Source organism: Megalobrama amblycephala, linkage group LG4 (genome assembly GCF_018812025.1).
Source record: "Megalobrama amblycephala isolate DHTTF-2021 linkage group LG4, ASM1881202v1, whole genome shotgun sequence".
Taxonomy (NCBI): domain Eukaryota; kingdom Metazoa; phylum Chordata; class Actinopteri; order Cypriniformes; family Xenocyprididae; genus Megalobrama; species Megalobrama amblycephala.
In genome coordinates, this window is record NC_063047.1 from 29,493,072 (window position 1) to 29,520,476 (window position 27,405).

Genomic DNA, 27,405 nt, shown 5'->3' on the forward strand with positions numbered 1-27,405 from the left:
GATACCAGTTACTCTGAAATTATGAAAGTTGATGAAATGAAGAAAATACACTTTTTATTTGCATTTCTTTAAAAATATAATAATTAAAAATAATTCATTATTATTAATTATAATGAAATTATCATTAATTTAAAAGAAGGTATAAACGGCTGAAGCCGCAAACTATTGGTATCGTTGTCGGTATTGACATCGGCAGATATCACTCTGAATAACTGGCAATCAGCTATCGGCATCGGTGGAGAAATTAAGTATCAGTGCATCTCTAGTATCAACCAATATTATATATTTAATTGTACAGATTTTACTGTACAAAAGTTTGGGGTTGGTACGAAATTTCTTCTGCTCACCAAGGCTGCATTTATTTGATCAACAACAGTCAAAAACAGTAATATTGTGAAATATTATAATATAATATAATATAATATAAATTATAATATAATATTTCACAATATTACTCAAATATTACTCAAATATTATTCAAATATATATATATATATATATATATATATATATATATATATATATATATATATATATATATATATATATATTATAATTTAAAATAACAATTTTTTATTTGAATATGTAATTTATTCCTGTGATCAAAGCTGAATTTTTAACATCATTACTCCAGTCTTCAGTGTCACATGATCCTTCAGAAATCATTCTAATATTATGATTTGTTGCCCAAGAAACATTTCTTATTATTATATGAATTATTATTATTATTTCTTCTTATTATTATCAATGTTGAAAACAGTTGTACTGCTTACTATTTTTCTTAACAGTGTCTTTCTTATTTGTATTATTTTTATACTTAGATTACTTTTCCCATCATCTAAAACACACTTAAAATGAATCTTTAGAAACACTAATAGTTTAACAACAATGTTAAATGTAATCTTTAGCAAATCTCATTATGAATTTTAATTTTTCATTTTGAATCTGAACATTATAATGTTGTGATGCCTAAATGTTCTTAACAGTAATTTAAAATGACTGATTTTGTTTTTATTTTATTGATTTTAATTTAGACAAAATAGTATAAAAATGTAAAATCAACTTATTTTAAAATTAAAAAATGATTTATCGATTATCACCCATAACATGATGATAAATAATTATTGGCTAACAGTCTGTGTTGTTTACACAAGACTATGTGATGAAAGTGCTTATATCATGCTGACCATGTCTGTGCCAAGTTATATAGAATATTTAACTTAACCGGTAAAGACTTAACTTAATAAACACTAACTTTTGTGTGATATGTTTAAGAATACCAGATATACCATGATATAAATAACTATGGTAACACTTTAGTTTAGGGTCCAGTTCTCACTATTAACTAGTTGCTTATTAGCATGCATATTACTAGGATATAGGCTGTTTATTAGTCCTTATAAAGCACATATTAATGCCTTATTCTGCATGACCATATTCTACATCCCTTATTCCTACCCAATACTTAAACTTAACTACATTAACTATTAATAAGCAGTAATTAGGAGTTTATTGAGGCAAAAGTCGTAGTTAACAGTTAGTTAATAGTGAGAATCGGATCCTAATTTAAAGTGTGACCATAATTATGAGCTAATCAGTATCGGCCAGAATTTTAGCATCAGTGCGTCCCTAAAAGCTAAACATATTCTTTGAATCCTTCAGCATTAGATTAGACTTTCACCTGCGTTCCAGGGCCCCGTCGTACGTGGAGTCATTGAGAGGTGTGATGGGATATCCAGGAGCCATCATGGTCTGGCCCTCTGGAGAGCTGTACGCCGTCAGGCCATCTGCACTCCAGGAGGAAGAGAAACAGAGAGGTCCCAAACTTTAATATTGTTTTAGCTCTAGAATGTAATTACTCATTTCTCTTGGCTCACGTTTAAGGCACTGGAGTAATTGAGGTCAAATGAAACTAACTCGCAGCAAATCAGACACTAGGGGGCAAATCTACACAGACCACAGCTGCTCGAATGTGACTGCCAAAACGATCGGCTTCAGTCTGTATCCCATATGTAAGTATGAAACTGAATTAGCATGAACCGCATGAGATCATGCATAACTCACATGTCTATAAGCTTGTGCACAATCTGATTGTAATAGCTTGTCAAATCAACATTTATAAATGTTGCCATTCGGCAGCTTAAAGGGTTAGTTCACCCAAAAATGACATTTCTGTCATCATTTACTCAACCTCATGTCATTCCAGATCCATAAGACTTTCATTCATCTTGGGAATACAAATGAAGATATTTTTGGTTTTTTTTTGCCTTTATTATGAAAGGACAGTAAGTTGACAGGAAGCGAAGTTGGAGAGAGAGGGGGACGGGATCGGGAAAGGTTCACGAGCCGGGACTCGAACTCGGGACGCCCGAAGCACAACTGCGCTATATGTCGTTGTGCTGCCCACGAGGCTATTGTCGCAGACTAAAGAATATATTTTTAATGAGAGATTTCTGCCCCTCCATTGAAAGTCTATTCACACAAAACTCTGACAGTTCAAAACATTCATGAAGAGATCGTAAAATAAATCCATACGAATCGAACGGTTTAATCCAAGACTACTGAAGAGATTTGATCGCTTTATATGATGAACAGATTTCATTTAGGAGTTTTATCACATATAATCATTGAACATAAACAGAAGGTCAACCGAATCCGCAAGAACAAACCTTATTGGTTCTTGCGGAAGCCCAAATGTGCTGAGTAACACACGAGAATGAACCTCATTGGTTCCCGCGCGTCAAGCAAGCATGCTTGAGTTTCCGTAAGCAAAATAGAGCAGTGAAGGTATTGCGTCAGAACCTGGAAGACTAATTCTCTCCTGGTTCCACCAAGATTTTCCTTTTATAATGGGGTTTTTCAATTTATGAGTAAAATAAAGCCTTTGGTATCATAACTTGACAATACTTTGACATTTTTTTCTACAACGTAAACTGCACACACCCATTCAAATTTTGAAGCAGTTATGTTTGTTTTTTGAAAATGTACAGTCAAACCAAAATTTATTCAGACACCTTGAAAATTTAATTCATTAAAGGGTTAGTTCACCCAAAAATGAAAATTATGTCATTAATGACTCACCCTCATGTCGTTCCAAACCCGTAAGACCTCCGTTCATCTTCGGAACACAGTTTAAGATATTTTAGATTTAGTCTGAGAGCTTTCTGTCCCTCCATTGAAAATGTATGTACGGTATACTGTCCATGTCCAGAAAGGTAATAAAAACATCACCAAAGTAGTCCATGTGACATCAGTGGGTTAGTTAGAAGTTTTTGAAGCATCGAAAATACATTTTGGTCCAAAAATAACAAAAACTACGACTTTATTCAGCATTGTATTCTCTTACGGGTCTGTTGTCGATCCAGGTTCACGACTCCGCAGTGACGCTGCTGACGTAAGACGCTGCTGACGTTATCTAGTGTGCCTGAGCTTCGTTTACAGTCTGAGGGAGACGCACGCTGTATTCAAGCTATTCTACATTGTTTGTATTTTGGTATTGCTATATTTTTTAAAATGGTGCATAAGTGTGCATGTCGCAGATGTCCTAATCGCCAAAAACAATGACGTAAAAGTGCATTACCAACGCCGAGAGATGAAAGGATTCAATGGAATCAATTTAATGGAATCAATACAATGGAATCAATTCAATGGAATCAATTCAATGGAATCAATTCAATGGAATCAATTCAATGGAAAGGATTCCGGAAGAGAAGACAATGCTGAATAAAGTCGTAGTTTTTGTTATTTTTGGACCAAAATGTATTTTCGATGCTTCAAAAACTTCTAACTAACCCACTGATGTCACATGGACTACTTTGATGTTTTTATTACCTTTCTGGACATGGACAGTCTACCGTACATACATTTTCAGTGGAGGGACAGAAATCTCTCAGACTAAATCTAAAATATCTTAAACTGTGTTCCGAAGATGAACGAAGGTCTTACAGGTTTGGAACGACATGAGGGTGAGTCATTAATGACATAATTTTCATTTTTGGGTGAACTAACCCTTTAATACAGTTTATTCACTATTATTTAAAAAAAAAAAAGGTAATAAAATATGAAAGGTCTCAGAGTTAAACTGTGTCAGAAAAAAATTATCTTAATTATGTCAGATAACACTTCAGCAAAACATGGTCAGGTCAAAGTGTCTGAATCATTTTTGGTTACAATTTTTTATCAATTTTACTGGTAGAAGAATTTTTGGGTATAATATGTCACAGTTTATTTTGTTATGCTCATTTACATAAATTAACTATAGTGTCCTGCACCCACTAGTAAAAATATACAAAAAATATCAAAAACGTCTGAAAAATATTTGGTTTGACTGTATATTTCTAATAAGTAACTAGATAAGACAGATTGGGGTGTGAGTGTGTGCAGTTTATGTTGTAGAACAAAACGTCAAAGCATCAACAAGTTATGTTTACCACAGGCTTTATTTTTTCATAAATTGAAAAAAACGGTAAACTAACCATTTCATAGAAGACACAGATAAATAAAATGATATTTTGTAATAAATTTTTATAATTGTATAATATTAATTATGGGTAATTTTCATGACTCACCCTGCCAGGCGCATCCAAACAGCTCTACTCTCATACACACAGTGTGTACAGCATCGGTGACAGGAATCAAGCGCAAGAACCGAGTGATGATGGGAGGATGGAGGTCTCTCACCACAGAGTCATAGGTGTTTATATTGCCCATTATAATCTGAAGTGCAGAAGAAATTCGTTAAACGATAAGCTACAAGATATTCTAAAGTGACGTGACATGTATGGTGACCCATACTCAGAATTTGTCTTCTGTATTTAACCCAAGTTAGTGCACACACATTAGGAGCAGTGAGCACACATACACACACACACTGCAAACCCTGGACACACACACCCAGAGCAGTGGCCAGCCATTTTGGACAATTCGGACAATTACAGAATCAATCATTTGCCATCTAAAGTAATTGTGTTTAATTTAGAGATATATTTTTGAATCAATTCTCAAATTATTTATTTCTAATTTATTAAATATCAGTTCTCAAAATATATATATATTTCGGCCACCCTGCTCTCTAGGATATTGGCATCAGCAATAAAAACAAAACAACAACAATATCGGTCGACTATTATTGGTTACTGTGAAGACGCATTATACTGTAGCTGCATCTAACTATACTGCACATACAGTATAATGCAATATATAAACTACTGTTCAAAAGTTTGATTAGACTTTTTTTATGAAATGAATACTTTTATTCTGAAAGGATGCATTATTTTAATCAAAAGTGACAGTAAAGTTAATTATAATGTCACAAAAGTTTCTTTCTGTTCAATCCTGAATAGAATCAAAGAATCAAATCAAAGAATCATTCCTATCAAAGAATATTGAAAAAAATATATCACAGTTTCCCCAAATAATGGCTGCTGAATAATCAGCTTTGTTATTACAGGAATAAATTGCATTTTAAAACACAATAAAATAGAAAACAGTTGTTTTAAATTTAAATAATATATTTTACAGTATTGTTTTTGCTGTATTTTTCATCAGATAAATGCAGCATTGGTAAGCCTTGTATGGCGTAATTGCTTTCAGATATAACTACACATTTACTAATAATAGCTTAATACCAAAACTTTAGTTCATTCAGGTTATTTCTTTAAAATCTCATCATATAGAACCTCATTATGGTATCTATAAAATACACCCTTGTCTTTCCTACCTCACTGCCAAGGCGGTTTCTCCAGGAGATCCAGCGGCGTCCATCGCGACTGTACTCCAGACGGTACTTGCGTGCATACTCGTTGCCGGAGTTGCGTGCATAGCGACCCTGCGTAGCAACCACGGTGAGAAAGATGAGCTGACGAAGGTCAAGCTGAAGATACTGAACATCTGAGGGCTGCAGTTGACCAGCAGGACACCAGGCGCCGTCCCCCTCCTCACGGTTTAACCTGATGCAACAACAGACAGATGCAAATTATGAACGGTCATTACACACTCTAAGAGACCTGTCCTAGAGCTTTATTTAAACAGGTCAGATCATGAGGAATGAAATTTTAGCTTGATCTTTTGAGTTAAATAAGCTTGATGCACTATAAAAACACCCAGCTTTATCTCCTACTAGAGCTGCACAATATTTGAAAAAACTGACGTTAAGTTATTTTAATATATATTGCAATGTGGAAAAAATACAGTAAGTTTCACCAGATGACTTGAATAGCTCTATTTGGACAGAATTAATCATTCTAGACTGAGTGGGGTGATTGTATTTGTGACGGCAACATTTTTTAATTTTTTTTTTAAATCTTTTCTTCCTTATTGATGTATATCTGAGTGAAACAGCTAAAACCTTAAAGGGATAGTTCACCCAAAAATGAAAATTTGATGTTCATCTGCTTACCCCCAGCGCATTCAAGTTGTAGGTGACTTTGTTTCTTCAGTAGAACACAAATGATGATTTTTAACTCCAACCGTTGCCGTCTGTCAATCTTATAATGCGAGTGAATGGTAACACAATTTATAAGAGTCAAAAAATATGCATAGACAAATCCAAATTAAACCCTGCGGCTCATGACAGCACATTCATGTCCTAAGACACGAAACGATCGGTTTGTGCAAGAAACCGAACATTATTTATATCATTTTTACCTCTAAAACACCACTATGTCCAACTGCGTTCAGCACTCGGTTAGTGAGGTCTGATCGCGCTCTGACAACGGCAGTGATGTCTCATGCACTCATTGAAGTATAAGCGCGAGACATCACTGCCGTTGTCAGAGCGCGATCGCACAAACCGATCGTTTTGTGTCTTAGGACATCAATGTGTCGTCACGAGCCGCAGGGTTTAATTTGGATTTGTCTGTGCACGTTTTTCGACTCTTATTGATTGTGTTCCCATTCACTCCCATTATTTGACTGTCAGACGGCAACGGTTGGAGTTAAAAATCATCATTTGTGTTCTACTAAAGAAACAAAGTCACCTACATCTTGGATGCCCTGGGGGTAAGCAGATAAACATCAAATTTTCATTTTTGGGTGAACTATCCCTTTAAATGTTCAAGAACAAGAAAAAAAAGATAAAAGTAGGGCGGGACTTGATTTTATCAGAATTGAATGGATTGTTGGATGGTTGTGGTTTGCTATTGGTTAATCTCATGTGAGTGACAGGTTGTCCAGCTCTCATGCCATCACATCATCAGAGAAGAAATGTTGTGTTGATTAAAGATTACGAGGGCACATGAATGTAAAAAAAATAATGATGTGCATTGTGCACAAATAAATCATTTATAATAAACACTGCAATATTCCATAAAAAACAACAATTGTACATTTTGATTTCATGGTGACTAAGTGCGAAATCCTTTAACGATTTAGGAAAAACTTGAACAATGTAGGTGTTCATACTGGAGTTTACTCTTTACAAGAACCATATTTACAAAAAAATAAAATAAAAATCTCTTTCCACTTGAGTTTTAATAGGCCACATTCACAGTTTTTGACCAATTCAATATGACTATATAAAATAATAATAACTATTAAGATTTTGTTGTGGTTATTATTAAATATATTAAATAAAATAAGAAACATATTGTTATAATATTAATGTACTGTAAAATAAATAAATAAATTAAAATAAATTAAATAATTAAATCAAATAAATAATTAAATAAATTAACAGTACTAATAGTCTGGGTAAACCCAGCCTGATCTGCCGGCGATTTGATTTCGCTCGGCAACTCAGTCTGGAAACCCGTGCATTCATTTTAAATTGAGCTTTGTCTGGTGATAGCCAGACTACAGTACTAATATAGGGCCCGATAATTTCCGCGATCACGGAATCGCGAACGGGATCATAAAAACGGAATTTACTATATAACGCGGAATGTCATGGAATTTGTCAAATTTTTGATGAATGAATTAAAAGCAGGTCAGTACACTTAAATTAAATTGCGATATAGACTAGTGTCTGTGAATATTAAACCGCAAAAAGACTATTTAAACATGAATCCTGCATGCCTGTGTGACTCTGAAATGAATGATGCGGAAGCGCAATTCATTTACCTCACACCGCCTCCTGACACACACTCGCGTGGCGGCGCACGCACGCTGAAGCACACACTTGCGCGGGGTGTTTTCGTCCTCTGTCGCCTCACTATATGAACGCAAGAATTCATCTCCAGAGCTGCTCTGAAAGTCACTTCATCAGCATTTAACCGCTTCGTTTGAGAAAACTACCGTCATAAACACAGAGAAACTCAAAGCTCCGGCAAACCGTCAAAATAAAAGTTTGATTTAACTTGACAGAAACATATTACTGTTGTACAGTAGAATTTAGATAAATTAATTTAACAATAAATTATTAAAATATTTTTAAACAATAATCTCAGTGTTTCTTCCATGTTTTAATTTTAACAGTAAAGCTCTGTTGTGCAGCACATTGTTTGACAAAAAAGTTTAATTTCATGATTAAAAGATAAATTAAATGGTATGCGTTCATTTGATTGCCAGAAAAAATTAAATACACAACAGAACTTCTGAAAAAAAAAATCATAAAAATATATTTTTAATTAATAAATATTGTTGTTTTTAAGAATTCAATTAATTAGACATGCATTTTGATTATTAAAATGGAATTAAACCATTAAAATGGAATCCAGAAAACAGAATTTGGTAAAAATAAAATTTGAGGGGAAAGAATAAAACGGTTATCATAGGGCCCTTAAATAATTTTTTTTTTTTTTTTTGTTAAACTTTTATTAAATTGTTGGTAAATTGGACAAGATTCATTATTTCAATTAATTAGACATGCTTTTTGATTTCTAAAATTTAATTTAACCATTAAAATTGAGTCAAAAAATAAATAAAACGGAAAAAAACGGAATCCAGAAAAATTAAAACGGAAAAATCGGAATTTGGGAAAAAATAAAACGGAATTTGGGAAAAAAATAAAATGGATTTCATAGGGCCCTAACTAATATTTACGTCTTAATTCTTTCATTTTAAAACAGTCTATCATTAAGCTTTTATTTTGTTTTATTTTATTATTTTTGCTTGAAAATTAATAAATGCACTGCCTGTTTTTGCCCACAAAGTTTCACAGTGAAGCATTCAGCACGCATTCAGCTCACAGCATCTCAGAACGACTTGATTCACAGGAAGCTGAAACAAGCTGTTCTGAGACTCTGAAGCGCTGAATTACACGTGTGTAAATGATGCACTTCACTCTAAAACCAGTAGCACCAATATATTCACTTAATTAAATTGCAGCCTGACAATCACGCTAAGGCTAAGCCATATCGATTTTATTTTGATATATATCGTGCAGCCCTATCTACTACACTTCTGCACTTCAGTGTAGTCTGTCATATGTATGTTACCTTGCATACTGAGGGCCTGTGGTTTCATACCACTGGCTGGAGGCAGTGATGTCGTCGTTTTTGATCCTCCCGTCCTCCATACCGAGAGGATAACGACAGTGAGCTGAAGGAAACAATGAGACAGTGAATGTTTTTGGCCCTGTCTGTATGGATGCATATGTTTTGTGTGGGTGTGCAATGTGCATGTGACATTACCTGGGTCTATCTGGCCATTGACATTAGTTAGTAAGATGGCCAGCAGCAGATAAAGCAGCATAGTGAGACCTCAGAGTCTGCCAACAGACCAGAGTGCAGACTACATCTCTGAAAAACACAAAGAAACATTAGTAATGCAGCATCTACTAATTTTCCAGTCAGATACGCCTTTTGTAAACCAAAATATTTAAAAACGAAAAATAAATTACAAGACTCTATTCTTTAAATAAACACTACCATTCAAAAGTTTAAGGTCATTTTTTTATTTTAAAGAAATTAATACTTTTATTCAGCAAGGACACATTCAGTTGATTAATTGAAAAGACATCTGTTGTTGTTGTTGTAATTGTAATTATTTATAATGTTACAACATTATATACTATTTTGAACAATGATAATAATAAGAAATGTTTCTTGAGCAGCAAATCAGCATATTAGAATGCTTTCTGAAGGATAACGTGACTGAAAACTGGAGTAATGGTGCTGAAAATTCAGCTTTGCATCACAGGAATAAATTACATTTTTACACATAATAAAATAGAAAAGAGTTATTTTAAATCGTAATAATATTTCACAATTTTACTGTTTTTACTGTATTTTTAATCAAATAAACAAAGCCTCGGTGAGCAGAAGACACTGATTTTCTGTGCTTTTTTAAAAGCGTGCTTGTGTTTTAACTGGAACACAGTTTGCTCTCACTGTCAAACACTGAAGAAAACGTGTCAGAGAACCGACTGTAAATGCAACACAAATCAGCACCCTGATGCTTTCATGCAGGCCGCAGCTGCACAATCCTCTGGGTTTTCCGAGTCCTGTGGGAACCCACAGGTCATATTAGCATCACTTCTATGCTAGCTATGCAAACTATGCCAGAGCAGATGTGGCCGGGAATGACTGAGAATTCCAGCTCGTTCAGGGCGGGATTCTCAATAATGATGAATAAAAGAGGCTCTTTCTTAAAACACACAGTCTCATTGAGACTCTAATTGTAAAAACAAGTATCGTTACATAAAATACCATGCCATTATTTGCATGTGAACAATAATGTTTTATTGCCAGCAGTTGCTCATGCATGCCATATTATTGTGCACTTTATGAATAAAAGTTGGTTTGATTAACATAAACTCTGTGACATGATCATCTAATAAGCTCTCTTATTGTGCCCCGCACATGACATGCCGGTAAAAAAACTAAAAAACACGATTTACTAAAAAGAAGGAAATGAGTCATGAGAACAAATTCTTAATTTGTGAAAACTAACCTTTAAGGCCTGTTCACACCAAGATGGAGAGCTATAAAGATAATGGTAACTACTGTATATTAGTCGACGATATTGTTCTGTTTATTCTAAGCACGCGCTGCAGTTTTGTCGTTTGTAGCTTTAAATGCTCGAGCTCTTTAAAACAGGGTGGATTTTGACTGCCTGTCAAGGTCTTTATTGTTCATCAGCTGGAAAAAATCATTCTGAAACTTGTCCCAGACATGAATGATTCCTCAAATCATGCAGCTTATTGAGTAAAGGAGTTTTCCTATTACTTTTCTAAGCACTTGGACCTGTGTTAAAGGAAAATAAAATTGAAATCACAATAAGACCTAGTGCGATTATCAAATTGGGAGGCTTAAAACATGCATTTGGGAACGCAACATGTAACAGCGATCTTCTCAAACTTGTAATGAGAAGCGCTCCCAGTGGTTTTCCACCAAAATAAAATCTTGATGGTTTAATTTAAAAAAAAATTAGGATAGCAAATAATAATAAATGGGTAATTGACAAATAAGGTTTTTAAAAGTATAAAAAACTAAATGGAGATATAATTAATTTTGAACTTTTATTAAGTGTTAACAATGATATGTGGTTTTTATAATCAATTAACACTGCTTTTGTCATTTTTTACAAGATGGACAAAATTTGTCACCAAAAAAGTCATTCAGTTTAACCAAAATTTCGGTTTTACCGAATGAAACTTTTGGTTATACCGAATGACGATATTTTCGAACAATGCTAACAGGCTGATATCTAGCTATGTTATAATGGTTGTACCGAATGACCTGATGTTTCGGGACACGCGTATGAGTGTACAAGTGAAAACATTAATTTTTCAAATAGTTAGTTACTTTGCTTCATGACCATGTGGTTCTTTGCATGTGTCTGAATGATGTCACGTCCTGTCACATGATACTGACCGCATGACTTGATCCAAAATGGTCCCTTTATATTGGTTACTCCAAATGACAATGAAATTCATTTTTCCGCACATTCTTTCTCATAACTAAGCGACTTCTACACATAATTTTAATACCATTTTGCACTATGTTGATATTTGATGTTATAAAATCATGCCAGAATAAAAAATATATTTATTTATTACATTTTAAGATATTTTAAATCACAAATGAATTGGCTGTATTTGCCTTTGGACGGTTAAACAGAATGACCTTTTGACACTTCAAAATCTTTAAAATACCTTTGTATGTAGCAAAATATAATTAAAACCTTTTGGATTCAATTAAAGAGATTTAGTTGTACTACCTTACATACTTTGGATGTCATACCTTTGTTTTTTTATTATTATTAAGGCCTTTGAACAAAAAAATGACCCGTAACGTCACTGACGCATATATACAGTATATATATACACATATATACATATCCATATATATACATGCATATACAATATATACATATATATCACACACAGATTTATAATAAAATTAATTTTTTTGGCATTTTTGCCTTTTATTATGATAGGACAGTATGTAGACAGGAAGCAAAGTGGGAAAGTTGGAGGGGGACAGGATCAGGAAAGGTCCGTGAGCCAGGACTCGAACTCGGGTCGCCCGAAGCGCAATGCCGCTATATATGTGTGCATATATTGATTTTTTATTTAACAGTGAAATGGTACAATAGTTTCATATTTTTATTTTTGTAGTAGAAATAAAAATTACAACAACTACTATTGTTTTTGTTATAATAATAATAATAATAATAATAATAATCATTCTATAGTCATATTATTATATATTCTCAAACTTTTGGGAAAAATTGTGCAAACCTACAAAAGGGCACATCAAACCTGGAGCATTTTTTTTTTTTTTTTTTTTTAAATCACAGTATTTATCAGATATTACCATGGCATGGCACGTCACATGGCAACATCCTAACAACCATCCTAGCATTGATGCAGTGTTCTGCATGGGCAAACACCACTCACACGTTCCTCAGAATCTAGTTTACATGTATTTATGTGCCTGCAGACACATTATAACCAAACAGACTTCCAAGAAACTGAACATATTATGACAAATCAGTGTTTTGCAGACCAACCAAAGCCTAACAAATCTTTCATCAAAAGCCTGAGCCAGACTTCACCGCTCTTCTCCGGAGCCGGGATCCTGAGGGCCCCTCTGATAGCAGTGAGTATCAGCGCTGGAAAGACTGAGATAAATGTTAGTGTTGTCGTTAGGACAGACAGTGTGCACTTCATGTTTGAAACTGTGTTGACTGCAGTGCGATTACTGTGGAGGGTCTCTCTCTTTTCCCCAAACCTCAGACCACAGGAATGTGTCTGATTTCATGACTGCATCACGCCCCAGCCATTACCCCAGAGACAATTACACACAAACCATCATCAGCCATTACTTACAACTATGACAAGTTCAGTGAGTTTGGTCGATACAAAACAACATCACAGACAACCGATCACGGCTGATTACTTAGATTATTTGTGCAACAGACTTTAATGATACTTTACTTCAAATGATTTCGCTTGTGCTGTTGATTATCTGAGAGATCAGATTTAAAGTGCCCCCATTATGCTTTTTCGGATATCACCTTTCATGTTTGTGAATGTAAAAGGTCTGCAAAGTTTCAAAGATCAAAGTGCATGACAAATGGAGTTATTGTCTCCTAAAAGAAAGAACTGATTCTGAACTGCCTGAAACGAGTCGTCAGTAATTCCGGTCGTACGTCTTTCTTCGCACAAACCTTTGTAACAAATTTGCATAATCCCAGCCTATGATCTTCATCATCTACTATGACCCGCCCTCAATTTTGGAGAAACTATCTTTTGAGTTTTAACAATTTTAGATTTATTTATTTATTTATTTAATTTATGTCTTGTATACAAATATATACAATATTTTCTATGATATCGTTTTCAGTCATGAAAATTTTCCAGCTATTTTGAATTTTCGAACTCCTCCTACACTTCGCTCCGATTTTCATGAAAATTGGAATTCAAGTTAGGTTTGTCAAACCATTTTCAAAAACGTGCGAACGAATTTTACGTAGCTCTTGCAAAAATAGACGTATGGCTCTATCTCCTCAATGCTTTATTGTATTCAGGCCAAACTTGGTTCATGTCGTCACAAGCATGACCGAGGTTACATGCTGTGTTTTGGCTCAGCGCCACCTGCTGGTTCATAGAAAAAAAATGGCTATTTTTGCTTATAACTACTGAACAGTTTGTCCAAAAATCAGAAAAGTCTCGTTAGATCGAACGATATTCAATTTTGGGCATCGGCCATTTTGAATTTTGTAGTAAAATGCTGTATTTTACAAACGCATGAACATATCATTGCAAAATTCGGTATGGGTCATCAGCACGATGCCCTGAAGGAGTCTGAGAAGTTTCAGACCTGCACCACCTTGGGGTGAAAAAATTATTTACATGCTTATAACTTTGGATGTGGTTAACTTATTTTCATGGGAGTCATCTCCTTGGATTTCTGAATCCTTGCCAAGTCCAACGATAGACAGCGCACGATCAGTTCTCCTCGCGCCTGAATGGCCAAATGCACACGTTTGTCAAAATGTCCATCGTGTGGAGTATCTCACGTAAATACAGTCGGTTATTATGGCTTAAGTGGACGTATATCCGTGTGTCAATATCCATGGATTCGGTCTTAAAGGGACCGTAGCCTATATTTGTCATTAATGTTAATAAAACAACAAAATATGTTAAATAACTGTATCTGTTACTGTATCTGAAAAACAAGTTTATTTAATTTGTATGTCTATAGTATTTTGTTGTATTGTTTGTAAATTGTTTGTAAAATTCTTTTTATATAACAACAATTATATATATTGTTAATTATGCCCTTTGAAGGCTATTAGACACTGTGAAATTTTTGTTCTTTAAGTTTGTGACAAGCACATAAAAATTATTACTTTTTTCATTAGAGTAATAATAGAGATGCTGTCCTATATTCAGTAGTCTCACTGTGTTGTGCTTGAAAAACTGCAACAACACGGAAAAAAAAAAAAAGAGAGAAATTAATAAATGTATAAGCATCGGTATCGGCGAGTACTAGAAAAACAGTATCGATGCTCGTACTCTGTCCTTCAAAAATGGTATCAGTGCATCCCTAATATTTAGAATTGTTTTTATTGTATGTATTATGTAGAATTTGTCTTATCTTATCATTCAAAGGAGGTTTGTTGGTGGTGACCTGACAAGGGACAGCAGACGAAAATTAGTCTTTGGCTAAATCTGTTAAAATGCATCAAATGAAAAGATTTATGTTAAAAATTACACATAGTCGCTTGTAGTTGTTGTAGTTGAGGCCTGGAAGAGTTTAGTTTGTGTTGTCGACATGTCGAGAAGATGCCATTTTCTGCAATGCAAAAGCAAATACACTTCCAAAGGATGAGGATTCGCGCTGGAATTGATGCAGTAAAACTGGCACCGTTGATACGGTCGTATCACTGTGTATACAAGTTCTCAGGAAGAGCTGAAATTCAGATATGGTAATGTGCTTTTCGTTTCCGACACGCACTGTAATGGGTAGAGCAATCAGAACAGACTGGGCCATCTGACCAATAAGAGCAGAGTGCTCTCTCGGAAAGGAGGGGTTTAGAGAGACCGAATTCTTTATTGAACCGTTTCTGACACTGTAAGAAAACAGGTGATGATGTAAAGTAAAACTATTATGAGAAATTTAAAGTGTTTTTTGACCTTGGATGCATGTAAACCTATTATAGGAGACCTCTAAAACAAAATTAGGAACTTTTAAAATAGAATAATAGGGGCACTTTAAACAAATCTCACAAACAAACTTTCAAATGGTAGTGTATTAAAGGTGCCCTAGAACTTCTTTTTAAAAGATGTAATATAAGTCTAAGGTGTCCCCTGAATGTGTCTGAAGTTTCAGCTCAAAATACCCCATAGATTTTTTTAAATTCATTTTTTTAACTGCCTATTTTGGGGCATCATTAACTATGCACCGATATATGGGTTGCGGCCCCTTTAATTCTCGTGCTCCCCCACCCCCGGAGCTCGCGCTTGCCTTGAACAGCATAAACACAGTTTACACAGCTAATATAACCCTCAAAATGGATCTTTACAAAGTGTTCGTCATGCATGCTGCATGCATACATCGGATCATGTGAGAATAGTATTTATTTGGATGCTTACATTTGATTCTGAATGAGTTTGATAGTGCTCCGTGGCTAAAGCTAACATTACACACTGTTGGAGAGATTTATAAAGAATGAAGTTGTGTTTATGCATTATATAGACTGCAAGTGTTTAAAAATGAAAATAGCGACGGCTCTTGTCTCCGTGGATACAATAATAAACGATGGTAACTTTAACCACATTAAACAGTACATTAGCAACATGCTAACGAAACATTTAGAAAGACAATTTACAAATATCACTAAAAATATCATGTTATCATGGATCATGTCAGTTATTATTGCCCCATCTGGCATTTTTTGCTATTGTTCTTGCTTGCTTACCTAGTCTGATGATTCAGCTGTGCTGCTCCAGACATTCTGCCCTTGTCTAATGCCTTAACATGAGCTGGCATATGCAAATATTGGGGGCGTAGATATTAATGATCCCGACTGTTACGTAACAGTCGGTGTTATGTTGAGATTCGCCCGTTCTTCGGAGGTCTTTTAAACAAAGGAGATTTACATAAGGAGGAGGAAACAATGGAGTTTGAAAATCAGTGTATGTCATTTCCATGTACTGAACTCTTGTTCTTCAACTATGCCAATATAAATTCATTATTTAATTCTAGGGCACCTTTAAGAGAAAAAGCATTCTTTTGATTATTACAGCCTGTAAACACAATCATGATTTGTGAAGGATCAGGGGCCTGTACCATGAAGCTGGATTAACTGGCTAGCCAGGTAAGTTTCAGATTAGTTTGCGCCAATCCTGGGTTTTAGGTACCATGAAAATAACTTGGCTTTTAGTGGTGTTCATGACCATAGTAACTTACGCTCCACGGCTAACCTGCTCCAGGGTAGGTTATGTTCTGGGTTAGAGATTTCAAACTGAAATTGGACCAATCAGATGTAAGCTAAGTGACACTGACACACTCAACACAATAAAGTCACTCCCCCAGTTTCTCTTCCTCCAAATTAAAGGTCATTATATAGTAAAAACAAATATTTAACGATGAAATTGTCTGGTTTTAATGATAATATAATTTATATGATTTGTATAATTATATGATCTATATTTTTATTAATCCATTACACACACACAAGTTTAGTGTAACAGTAGTTATTAAGCACTTATTTTAAATGAATATTAATATATATAGATCATATGTAATATAGGCCTCAATAAGGAGTAAATATACTCTTTAAAAATTACTACATGTGACCTTGTATGTTTAAGTCTCTATCACTATATATTATCAACTAACTTCACAACTTTCACTTGCACTGATAGAGAAAGATCATTTCTTTTATTTGTCCTCTTTCACAGACAAGTATTTTCCATTAGTGTAAATGCATTTAAATTCTTCATTTTCAGCGAAAGAGTTTGAATCACGCTGGCTCTCTCGCGAGAAGTGAATCACAGTTTATTTCTGTTGCAAGGCATGTGATTGGCTGTTTGCCACTGATGTCACGGATTCATGTGCACGCGCTCCACAAGCTCAGGATCAAAGCCTGAGTTGACAGAGAAAGTTGATGATCAGCATCATGGTACCAACAAAGCCGGATTGGAGTGGTTTGGTTTTGTCGACTCTAAACTAATCCTATAACCCTGAGTTTGTTCATCCACCATCATGGTACAGGCCCCATGTGTTTATCATACAGCATGTTCTCAGTGTGTTGATGAGAATACCCCATTGCCATTACATAATTTGCAAGAACGGAACATATTCCTCCCAACTTGTATGTTACAGTGAACAAAAAAAAAACACATGCACACGCATAATCAAACTAAAATTTCTGGAGTGCAAATAAAACTTTTTGAGAAAAAATTGTGTGATACTTTATTGCTGTTGCATGATAGGGGGCCGCAGATATAATGTGCATACTAAAGGAAGAGAGAAAGGTAGAGGGAGAGGATGGAGGTTGCAGATGGTTTATGTAATGTTTGGCTCATGTAAAGGCCTGTCCAGTGCCGGGATTCCAGCCTTCTTGCTCATCTTTCTAAGGGGCCTCATGTGACCGACTGGGAAACACAGCAAAGCAACAAAACATTAATAGCACTAACAGACCCTTTGCTCACAGGAAGAATCTAAAAAAAAAAAAAAAAAAATGCAATACAACCTATTTTGTTTAAATTCAGCATAAATTAAAGGATGTGTGACAAAACTACCATGATGTAAATAGTGATTTACATGATATATTAGGGTTGGCACATTTACTTTTACCCAAAACTTCAGTAGTCAAAACCATTATCAGCCAAATTTCACAATTCTAATACCACAGCAAAAATTAATATGCTACTGAACATATTCCTTTATTTAGGTTAAATATTGATATAATTACAGTAGGGCTGCACAGCGATTAATCGCAATTAATCGCTTGCAAAATAAAAGTCTGTGTTTACGTAATAAATGTGTGTGTTCTGTGTATGATAATTATGTATATATAAATACACACACATACATATGTATATTTAAGAAAAATGTTATATTTATATATAAAATATTTATATTTATATATAATATAAAATATATTTCAATATATATATTTATTTATACATGCATATATTTCTTAAATTTATACATGTATGTGTGTGTATTTATATATACATAATTATTATACACAGAACACATTTATTACGTAAACACAGACTTTTATTTTGCAAACGATTAATCGCGATTAATTGTTGTGCAGCCCTAAATTATAGCAAATTAAATAGTATTTGTCAACAAAGTCATTTGCTTTAATTAGTATCAACTTGAAACCAAAGTAACGGTACTTTTGACACCACTTTATGTCAAAATTACCCAATTTTTATATAGGAAAATTACCCAAAACATACAATCCCACTAACACGTTAGGCTTTTTTTTTTTTTTACATTGATGAAACTACATAACGCATGAGCTTAAATATAAGATTTAAAGGATTAGTTCACTTTCAAATTAAAATTTTCCTGATAATTTACTCACCCCCATGTCATCCAAGATGTCCATGTCCTTCTCTCTTCAGTCGAAAAGAAATTAAGGTTTTTGAGGAAAACATTCCAAGATTTTTCTCCATATAGTGGACTTCACTGGGGATCAACGGGTTGAAGGTCCAAATGCCAAATGTTTCAGTGCAGCTTCAAAGCGTTCTACATGATCCCAGACGAGAAATAAGGGTCTTATCTAGAGAAACCGTCACTCATTTTCTAAAAAATATTAAAATTTTATACGTTTTAACCATAAATGCTCATCTTGAACTAGCTCTCTTCTTCTTCTCTATTAGAATTCCGGCAGTGTTGACACTGCTAAGTGTATTACTGCCCTCCTCAGGTCAAAGTTTGAACTAATTGTTATATACTTGCACTAGCATATTGTATATGACTGAAGGCCATTGAAGTCCACTATATGGAGAAAAATCCGTGAATGTTTTCATCAAAAACCTTAATTTCTTTTCAACTGAAGAAAGAAAGACATGAACATCTTGGATGACATGGGGGTGAGTAAATTATCAGGAAATTTTAATTTGAAAGTGAACTAATCCTTTAAAGGCACAAAATGTAATTTTTTTCACCACAAGAGGTCGCTTATGCAAAACAAAGGCGTAGCTTGATGATGGGGTGAATGAGTATCATGGCAGTTGTCATCTTCACCTCCACAAATCCAGCCAATGGAAAGCAATCTGACATTACTTGGGCAGAAATTGTGCACATGGATGAGCTAATGTATTAAAGTTGTATTAACGCTACTGTTGTATGAAGCAGGGTGGCACCGAGAGCCTGGGACATTTTACATTGCTGTTTTTATTGTGCTTATATGCTGCAGTTGGCCGGAATTTTTTTATATGATTAAAGGTACTATTAAAGTCATGCTTATTGTCTGCATCCTTGTTCCCTGAACTTAAACTTTGTAACACTTACGTTCGATCACTTCAATTCACATTATTTTATCTCATCCTAATGAAATAGCTGCGAGTGCTGATACAGCAAAATTACTCATACTTTATCTGATGAATCAAAATTGTGGGGTAACGCAGCGCTGTTTCACTTGGTCAAAACAATCATACTAAAAATACATTTAAGTGTGTTGAAACTAAGTTATGTTAACGTTACACTGTGGCTGGGCACGTTACATACACCGTATACCCATTTTTTTCAGTAAGCTATACAGTAAATCAGTGAATTATCCTTCATTACGTTGCATTTGCATTGCACCTTTCCTGAAAAAGAAAGAAACAATAAAGCAAACAGGCTGTTTCATGATAGAAAGTCTAACTACCCAAATTCCAGACTCTTACAACTAGCATGTACATGCATGCATGCTGACGAACATGTGAACCCTTTGCAAGCATGCAGGAACGTGTTTGCCCTACTGAGCTAGAATTAAAGGACCAAGAGAAACATGAACCCCGTTCTGTTCACTCTCATCTACACGTTTCGCACACACAAACACATGTATCACACTCACATTCCTACATCCTGGTGTTAGGGAACTGTAGTACAGTTCACTCAACGGCCTCTGATGAGTCTTACTGCCAAACATCTCAAATTATGCAACACAATAAACAATGTGCAGAGCAAAACCAAGAAAGAGTCGCTGGCAGCTCACCAGAGAGACAGAGAGAGACTGAACAAAACCACAGCCAGAACCAACATTAATGTTGTAAATAATCTCATTCAACACTCAGTTAGTCAGGTTAGATAGACCTCAAATGTACTTCAGATACAGCACACAAGGGGGAAAAAACAGGATACTAAAAACTGAGGAGTCTCAATGTATCCAAAACCAAATGCTGTTGCCTCAAGGACAAACTTCCTGTGGCCACTGGCCACACAACTGTAGTAGTTGAAGAAAACTTCAAGTCCTCAATCTATCCAGGAGTTCATGCTAAAACCTATATATTTTCTGAGCATGAAAAGAACTCATGGGAATAAACACAACTGAGATCTTTTGAATATGGCAAGCAAATATAGATATTAATGTGTAGAACTCTCTAACTCTAATTCTCTAAGAATTCTCTTTTTTATATAGATTGTATTAGCCTATGTAAATTTGTTTCTATTGTTATTTCATTTGTATTTCAAAGAGTATGAAGAAGAAAACATCAGAGAAAAAAGTTGATTTAAACAAAAAATTGATAATGCCATTATATCTCCTGAGCTACAATACAAACGTCTTCCAGACTAATTCTGAATTCAGTTAAGGAGCAAGTCAAACAAAACATGTGCATCTGCACAATATTGACCTTGAACAGCCTTTTGTTTCATGTTCTTGCACTTATCAAGACTGAGAATAGCTGAAAGGATTGGTAAACTCAAGATAACTTATCACGACAGCAATGAATCAGTCGCAGTTTCAATTCAAAAGATTTTTTTAATAGCTTGGACTGATGTTTTTCCATAGTGGTATCACTACTATTATTGCTGCTAATAAATGAGTAACTTGGGCTAACAAGTGTGCAGTTTTAACATATACACTGAAGTTTTTTTTTTTTTTTTTTTTTTTTTTTATGTTTTTGAAAGAAGCCTCTTATGATCAATTAAGGCTGCATTTATTTGACCAAAAATGTTGTAAAATTATGAAATATTATTACAATTTAAAATAACTGTTTTCTAATTTAATATATATTAAAATTTAATTTAATCCTGATATGCAAAGCTGAATTTTCAGCATCATTACATCATTAAGTCTTCACACTTCAGTGTCACATGATCCTTCAGAAATCATTCTAATATGCTGATTGCTGCTCAAGAAACATTTCTGCTTATTATCAATGTTGAAAACTTTTTTTCAGGATGCTTTGATGAAGAGAAAGTTTACAAGAACAGCATTTATTTGAAATAGAAATATTTTGCAAATGTCTTTACTGTCCCTTTTGATCAATTTATTCATCAAAGTATTCATTTATTTAAAAAAAAAAAAAATTCAAATAAGACAACATCAGCTTGCAAAGCCCATCCATCTCCTAGACTCCTACAGTCCATCAGGGAATATATTTTGTTCTTATTTCTGGAAAATCACTTGGGTAAGAACAAAATAACAATTATTTACAATAATGTAAATGACGAGCTATTCTTGCACTCTATGTACAGTAGTTTATGCAAGCTATAGTGAACAAGGCTTCTCTGTGCTTCATTACATCTACTGTGGTACTTAAAGGGTTAGTTCACCCAAAAATGAAATTTCTGTCATTAAAGGTGCTCTAAGTGATGTCACGCATTTTTAGGCCGAAACATTTTTTGTCACATACAGCAAACATCAACTCACTATCCGCTAGCTGCCTGTCCCCTGAACACACTGTAAAAAAACGCGGTCTCTGTAGTCGCCACAAGCTCCGAAAACGGCAATAAAAACAAACTGGTGCAGCCTGGACCACAAAACATAACAAACATCCTCCAGCCAATAACCGACAAGAATTATTTTAAATGCGCGTTCATGACTGTTTCAGGAAGCACGGAGGGGAGGGGGAGGAGGAGGAGGAGGGAGGGTCTAGCTAGCCTCTGTTTTGTTTGACAACACTTCGAACGTCAACAGGAAGTTACTCCACCCAGGATCACTTAGAGCACCTTTAATTACAAACCCCCATGTCGTTCCAAACCCGTAAGACCTTTGTTCATCTTTGGAACACAAATTAAGATATTTTTGATCATCTTTGGAACACAAATTAAGATATTTTTGATGAAATAGGCAGCAACGTTATTGCACCTTTGAGGTCCAGAAGTAGGGGTGTAAGAAAATATTGATACACGTCAATATCACTTAACATCCGGACGCCATCCACGCTGCTGCGAGGCGTTTCGACTGAATATATATGTACTGCGCACTTTCCTCTCAATAACAAAATAAACACACAACAAAAATGACGGCAAAAAAAAGCATCTGATCATAGTGATGTGGATATGTTTGCAGTGCACCAGCTCTGTTCAGCACTTCAGTGAAGGCACATTTACTTAAATAACACTTGATACAAAAGACTCCTTTAAAGCAAGCAGCTTTACAATATCAAATATGAAAAAGTCATACAGTTATGGAATGGACTATGACTTTCTGTTGTTAAATACTTTAGAAATTAAAGACTGCTATTCTGTGAACCTTTAAAACATATACACCTAAATAATCCTGCAGTCACTTTACTATTTTCTCTTTACTTAGATTGCTAAAATAGTGATTAGTGATATAAATGCATATAATACTGTCTTGATTAAATGACTACAGTGGTTCAACCTTAATGTTATGAAGCGACAAAAATACTTTTTGTACGCAAAAACAAAAAAAATAACAAAACAAAAAAGAAAACAACAATTTCTTCTCTCCCGTCATTCTCCTACGCTGTTGACGTAGTGAACGCAGTGCAGCGCTTCGTTATTTTTGTTTTGTTTTTGTGCACAAATGTATTCTTGTCGCTTCATAACATTAAAGGGTTAGTTCACCAAAAAATGAAAATGATGTCATTAATGACTCACCCTCATGTCGTTCCAAACCCGTAAGACTTTCATTCATCTTCGGAACACAGTTTAAGATATTTTAGTTTTAGTCCGAGAGCTTTCTGTCCCTCCATTGAAAATGTATGTACGGTGTACCAGAAAGGTAATAAAAACATCATCAAAGTAGTCCATGTGACATCAGTGGGTTAGTTAGAAGTTTTTGAAGCATCGAAAATACATTTTGGTCCAAAAATAACAAAAACTACGACTTTATTCAGCATTGTATTCTCTTCCGGAATCCTTTCCATTGAATTGATTCCATTGAATTTGATTCCATTTAATTGATTCCATTGAATCCTTTCATCTGTCGGCGTTGGTAATGCACTTTTACGTCGTTGTTTTTGGCGATTAGGACATCCGCGGCATGCACACTTACACACCATTTTAAAAAATATAGCAATACCAAAATACAAACAATGTAGAATAGCTTGAATACAGCGTGCGTCTCCCTCAGACTGTAAACGAAGCTCGGGCGCAACGGATAACACGTCAGCAGCGTCTTACGTCAGCAGCGTCACTGCGGAGTCGTGAACCTGGATCGACAACAGACCCGTAAGAGAATACAATGCTGAATAAAGTCGTAGTTTTTGTTATTTTTGGACCAAAATGTATTTTCAATGCTTCAGAAACTTCTAACTAACCCACTGATGTCACATGGACTACTTGATGATGTTTTTATTACCTTTCTGGACATGGACAGTATACCGTACATACATTTTCAATGGAGGGAGAGAAAGCTCTCAGACTAAATCTAAAATATCTTAAACTGTGTTCCGAAGATGAACGGAGGTCTTACGGGTTTGGAACGACATGAGGGTGAGTCATTAATGACATCATTTTCATTTTTGGGTGAACTAACCCTTTAAGTTTGAACCACTGTAGTCATGTGGACTATTTTAACGATGTCTTATACCTTTCTGGACCTCAAAAGGTGCAATGACGTTGCTGCCCATGTGTGGTTCAGAAACCCTTGGATTTCATCAAAAATATCTTCATTTGTGTTCTGAAGATGAACGAAGGTCTTACAGGTTTGGAATGACATGAGGGTGAGTCATTAATGACAGAAATGTCATTTTTTAAATATCACTCAACCTCTCTCATCAAATTCATATGGGCTCTATAACAAACACATCCTCTCTTGCATCCCCATTATGACATAACCAAAACCCTTTCTTCATCAACCCCAAAATGGCTTCAGCAATCAGGTTATTGCTGATAGTGCCAAGCGTTAAGGTCTGCAGTAACTTTCACAGATAAACGTTGAACAGACTGATAATCAGACACAGACAGAAACAAGAGCTGTGAGTATGAGCGAATTTATGAGAATTTACGCTTGAGGCATTTTTCATTTGTTAGGCAACATCTGACCTCTGCTCTGGCACACAACACTTTCTTGCATCACAGGAGAAAGAAAAACAGCACATGAGGCACTTAATAAAAAACACAGAGGAAATCGCTGTTATAACCGGCTTTATGAAGATTAAACTCAGAGATGAAATGCCTCGGATTCTCGGTTACAAATGCTTTATCTTTAATAAATATCAATAACCTGACAACTCACATGCATCAGGTGAACTTGATGATGACTATTCACTTTTCAATGCAGCAACATATCAATCCATCACCAATTCCTAACAATCAATAAACACTGAGAGCAATCCATTGAGCTGTGTTGTTCTTGTACTTCTTTTATGAAAGTTTCTGATATACGCTCCTATTAATACACTGGGGTTAGTTGTCACATCTAGTGAATATCTAGAGTAAGTGAAATACTCTAGTGAAAGAAATTTAGCATACTTCTTAAAATCAATTCAATAGCAGGGTACATTTTAAGGAGTAAGTTAATTACTAAGAAGTTAAATAGCCTATTTTATGCTTTTTTGCACAATTTAAGCAGTCAAACATTTATGAAAAAACAAAAGATTTCATGAAACATCAAACATTGAAAATGTAACAAATAAAAACATGAAACCACTGTTTTTAACAAAAGAGTTGTAATTAATAAATTAAATTGTATAAAATTACAACCTATGAAAATGACACATGACCCAATAAAAATGTGATAACGTGCCACGGTGTGATATTGATATGGATGGATTTCAAATAGTTTGAAGCTTTGAGTCAAAGAACTGGATAAAAAATAAATAAATAAATCTGTGATTCTTTTACGGCATGAAGTAATTCATTTCTCTACTGCAATATATTTTGTATGTTTTGATAAAAATAAAAATTTTACAAGATATAAAATAAGTTTCTGATGTCCCTAGAGTGTGTATGTGAAGTTTTAGCTTAAAATACCCCACAGATAATTTTTTATAGCATGTTAAAATTGCCACTTTTTGGGGTTGAGCAAAAACACGCCATTTCAGTGTGTGCCCTTTAAATGCAAATGAGCAGCTGCGCTCGGCCTAAGAGGGCAGAGCTTCAAGAGCCGATTCTCCGGTGTCAGGATTCAGTCAGGACGCACTATAATGTCAGAAACTGCAAATGCGGCATGGAGCTAGAACAGGTATAGTTTAGTTCAATTATGGTTATAACTTATATTGTCTTCTTGTTTTTATCCACTATATTAGTACACGCCTGTTGTACACGCCCCATTCGACTTTACCGTTGAGTTTTATGACGTTTATTGTACTTCACACAAAAGATGAAGCATCCGTTTTCACTCTAGAAAATCACTGTAAGAGCTTGATAACAAGCTCTCTTTAACAATCTTTTAACAAACTTTGTTAAAAGATATCTATCTTCTAACTTTTGTATAAGCCCAAAAATTGTTTTTTTTTTGTTTGTTTTTTTGGTGTTTCTCTGAATTTAGACCCTTCTAATTTTAATTTTGTACTTAATTTATTACTCTTTCTTGCCAAAATTTATATTCACAAATGTAAACTCTCAAAGAAAACTTTTTTATTTTTAAGAAAGATTTTGATTTATACTTAAACTGTTTAGCTAGTTTATTTAAGCTAGTTTAATATGCTTTTTTGTTTGTTGTTATGCTGTAACCCTCATAATTGATTCGTTTAGTGTTGTTAAATATTGTTTATTACTGTTTGTTATGTCTTTGTTATTATTGCATAATAAAAAAAAAACGTTAAAATCCCAATGGGAAAAATGAAAAATAAATAAATAAATAAATTCAGGAACCAGCGCCGCTGAAAAAGAGGGCGGGCACTGTTGCGCTCCATATAACCGCTCGGACTGATTCAGTCCGATTCGTGAGCGAATCGTTCAGACCGGTTTGTTCGTGAACCGACTCGGAAAAACGATTCGTTCACGAATCGAACATCCCTCGTGCAGAATCCGTAAGGTAAAACATTTAACAGATCTTTTAGGGGTAGTCATGGTAACGGCGATCAGTTATTATAGGTAAAAGTTGGACATGCGCACTGCGGCCTGGTTAATAAAGCTGATCGTCAAGGAGACAAATGAAAACACAAAGCAGCAACTTCTACATTCAGAAACGAACTCATCAAGAGACAATAAAGTGAAATAACAGCCACAAAACATTTCACCATTCTACTGATATATGCCCATCAAACAACGAAAAGGACCATGTGGATGATACTGTCAAAACTTTTCACACAATCGACTGTAAATGAAAGAGGATTAACCTGTGCTGACGTCTAAAAAAGCGTCCAAAGTTGACAAAACAACGTTTCAAGCATCTATGAATCACCTCGACTTCATCTGTCTGAACGCAAGAGTGTTTCTCAATCGCAACAAAAGAGTCCAGAAAAATCAACAACTTCAGTTTGTCTTCAGAAACTCTTCCATCTTTCGCTTTAAACTGACAAATTACCTGTTTTCGGGATCCTGACAATCGTTTCTCCGAAGTCACATCCGAAATCAGCACGCCATTACAGATGTCGAGGCATTGTGTTCAAGAGTTTATGTTCTTCAACACTGTTACAATGCATCGGAAGATCTGCTGCACAGGGGAAGAAAAAAAAACGGTTCAATGTGATTTTTACAT

The 27,405-nt window shown here is 34.8% G+C and overlaps 1 protein-coding gene across 1 annotated transcript in view; it reads right to left on the bottom strand.

Annotated features, from left to right (window-relative positions):
• The window catches only part of ddr2l (discoidin domain receptor family, member 2, like), a 47,568-nt gene extending 20,163 nt beyond the window's left edge, over positions 1-27,405 (bottom strand). Inside the window, exons 1-6 of the mRNA XM_048188781.1 lie at positions 27,232-27,405; positions 9,570-9,677; positions 9,375-9,477; positions 5,720-5,948; positions 4,569-4,716; positions 1,682-1,787 (exon numbers count right to left, since the gene is read on the bottom strand). Coding sequence (XP_048044738.1) covers positions 1,682-1,787; positions 4,569-4,716; positions 5,720-5,948; positions 9,375-9,477; positions 9,570-9,630 — 647 coding nt within the window. The 5' untranslated portion in view covers positions 9,631-9,677; positions 27,232-27,405. The remainder of the gene's footprint in view (positions 1-1,681; positions 1,788-4,568; positions 4,717-5,719; positions 5,949-9,374; positions 9,478-9,569; positions 9,678-27,231) is intronic.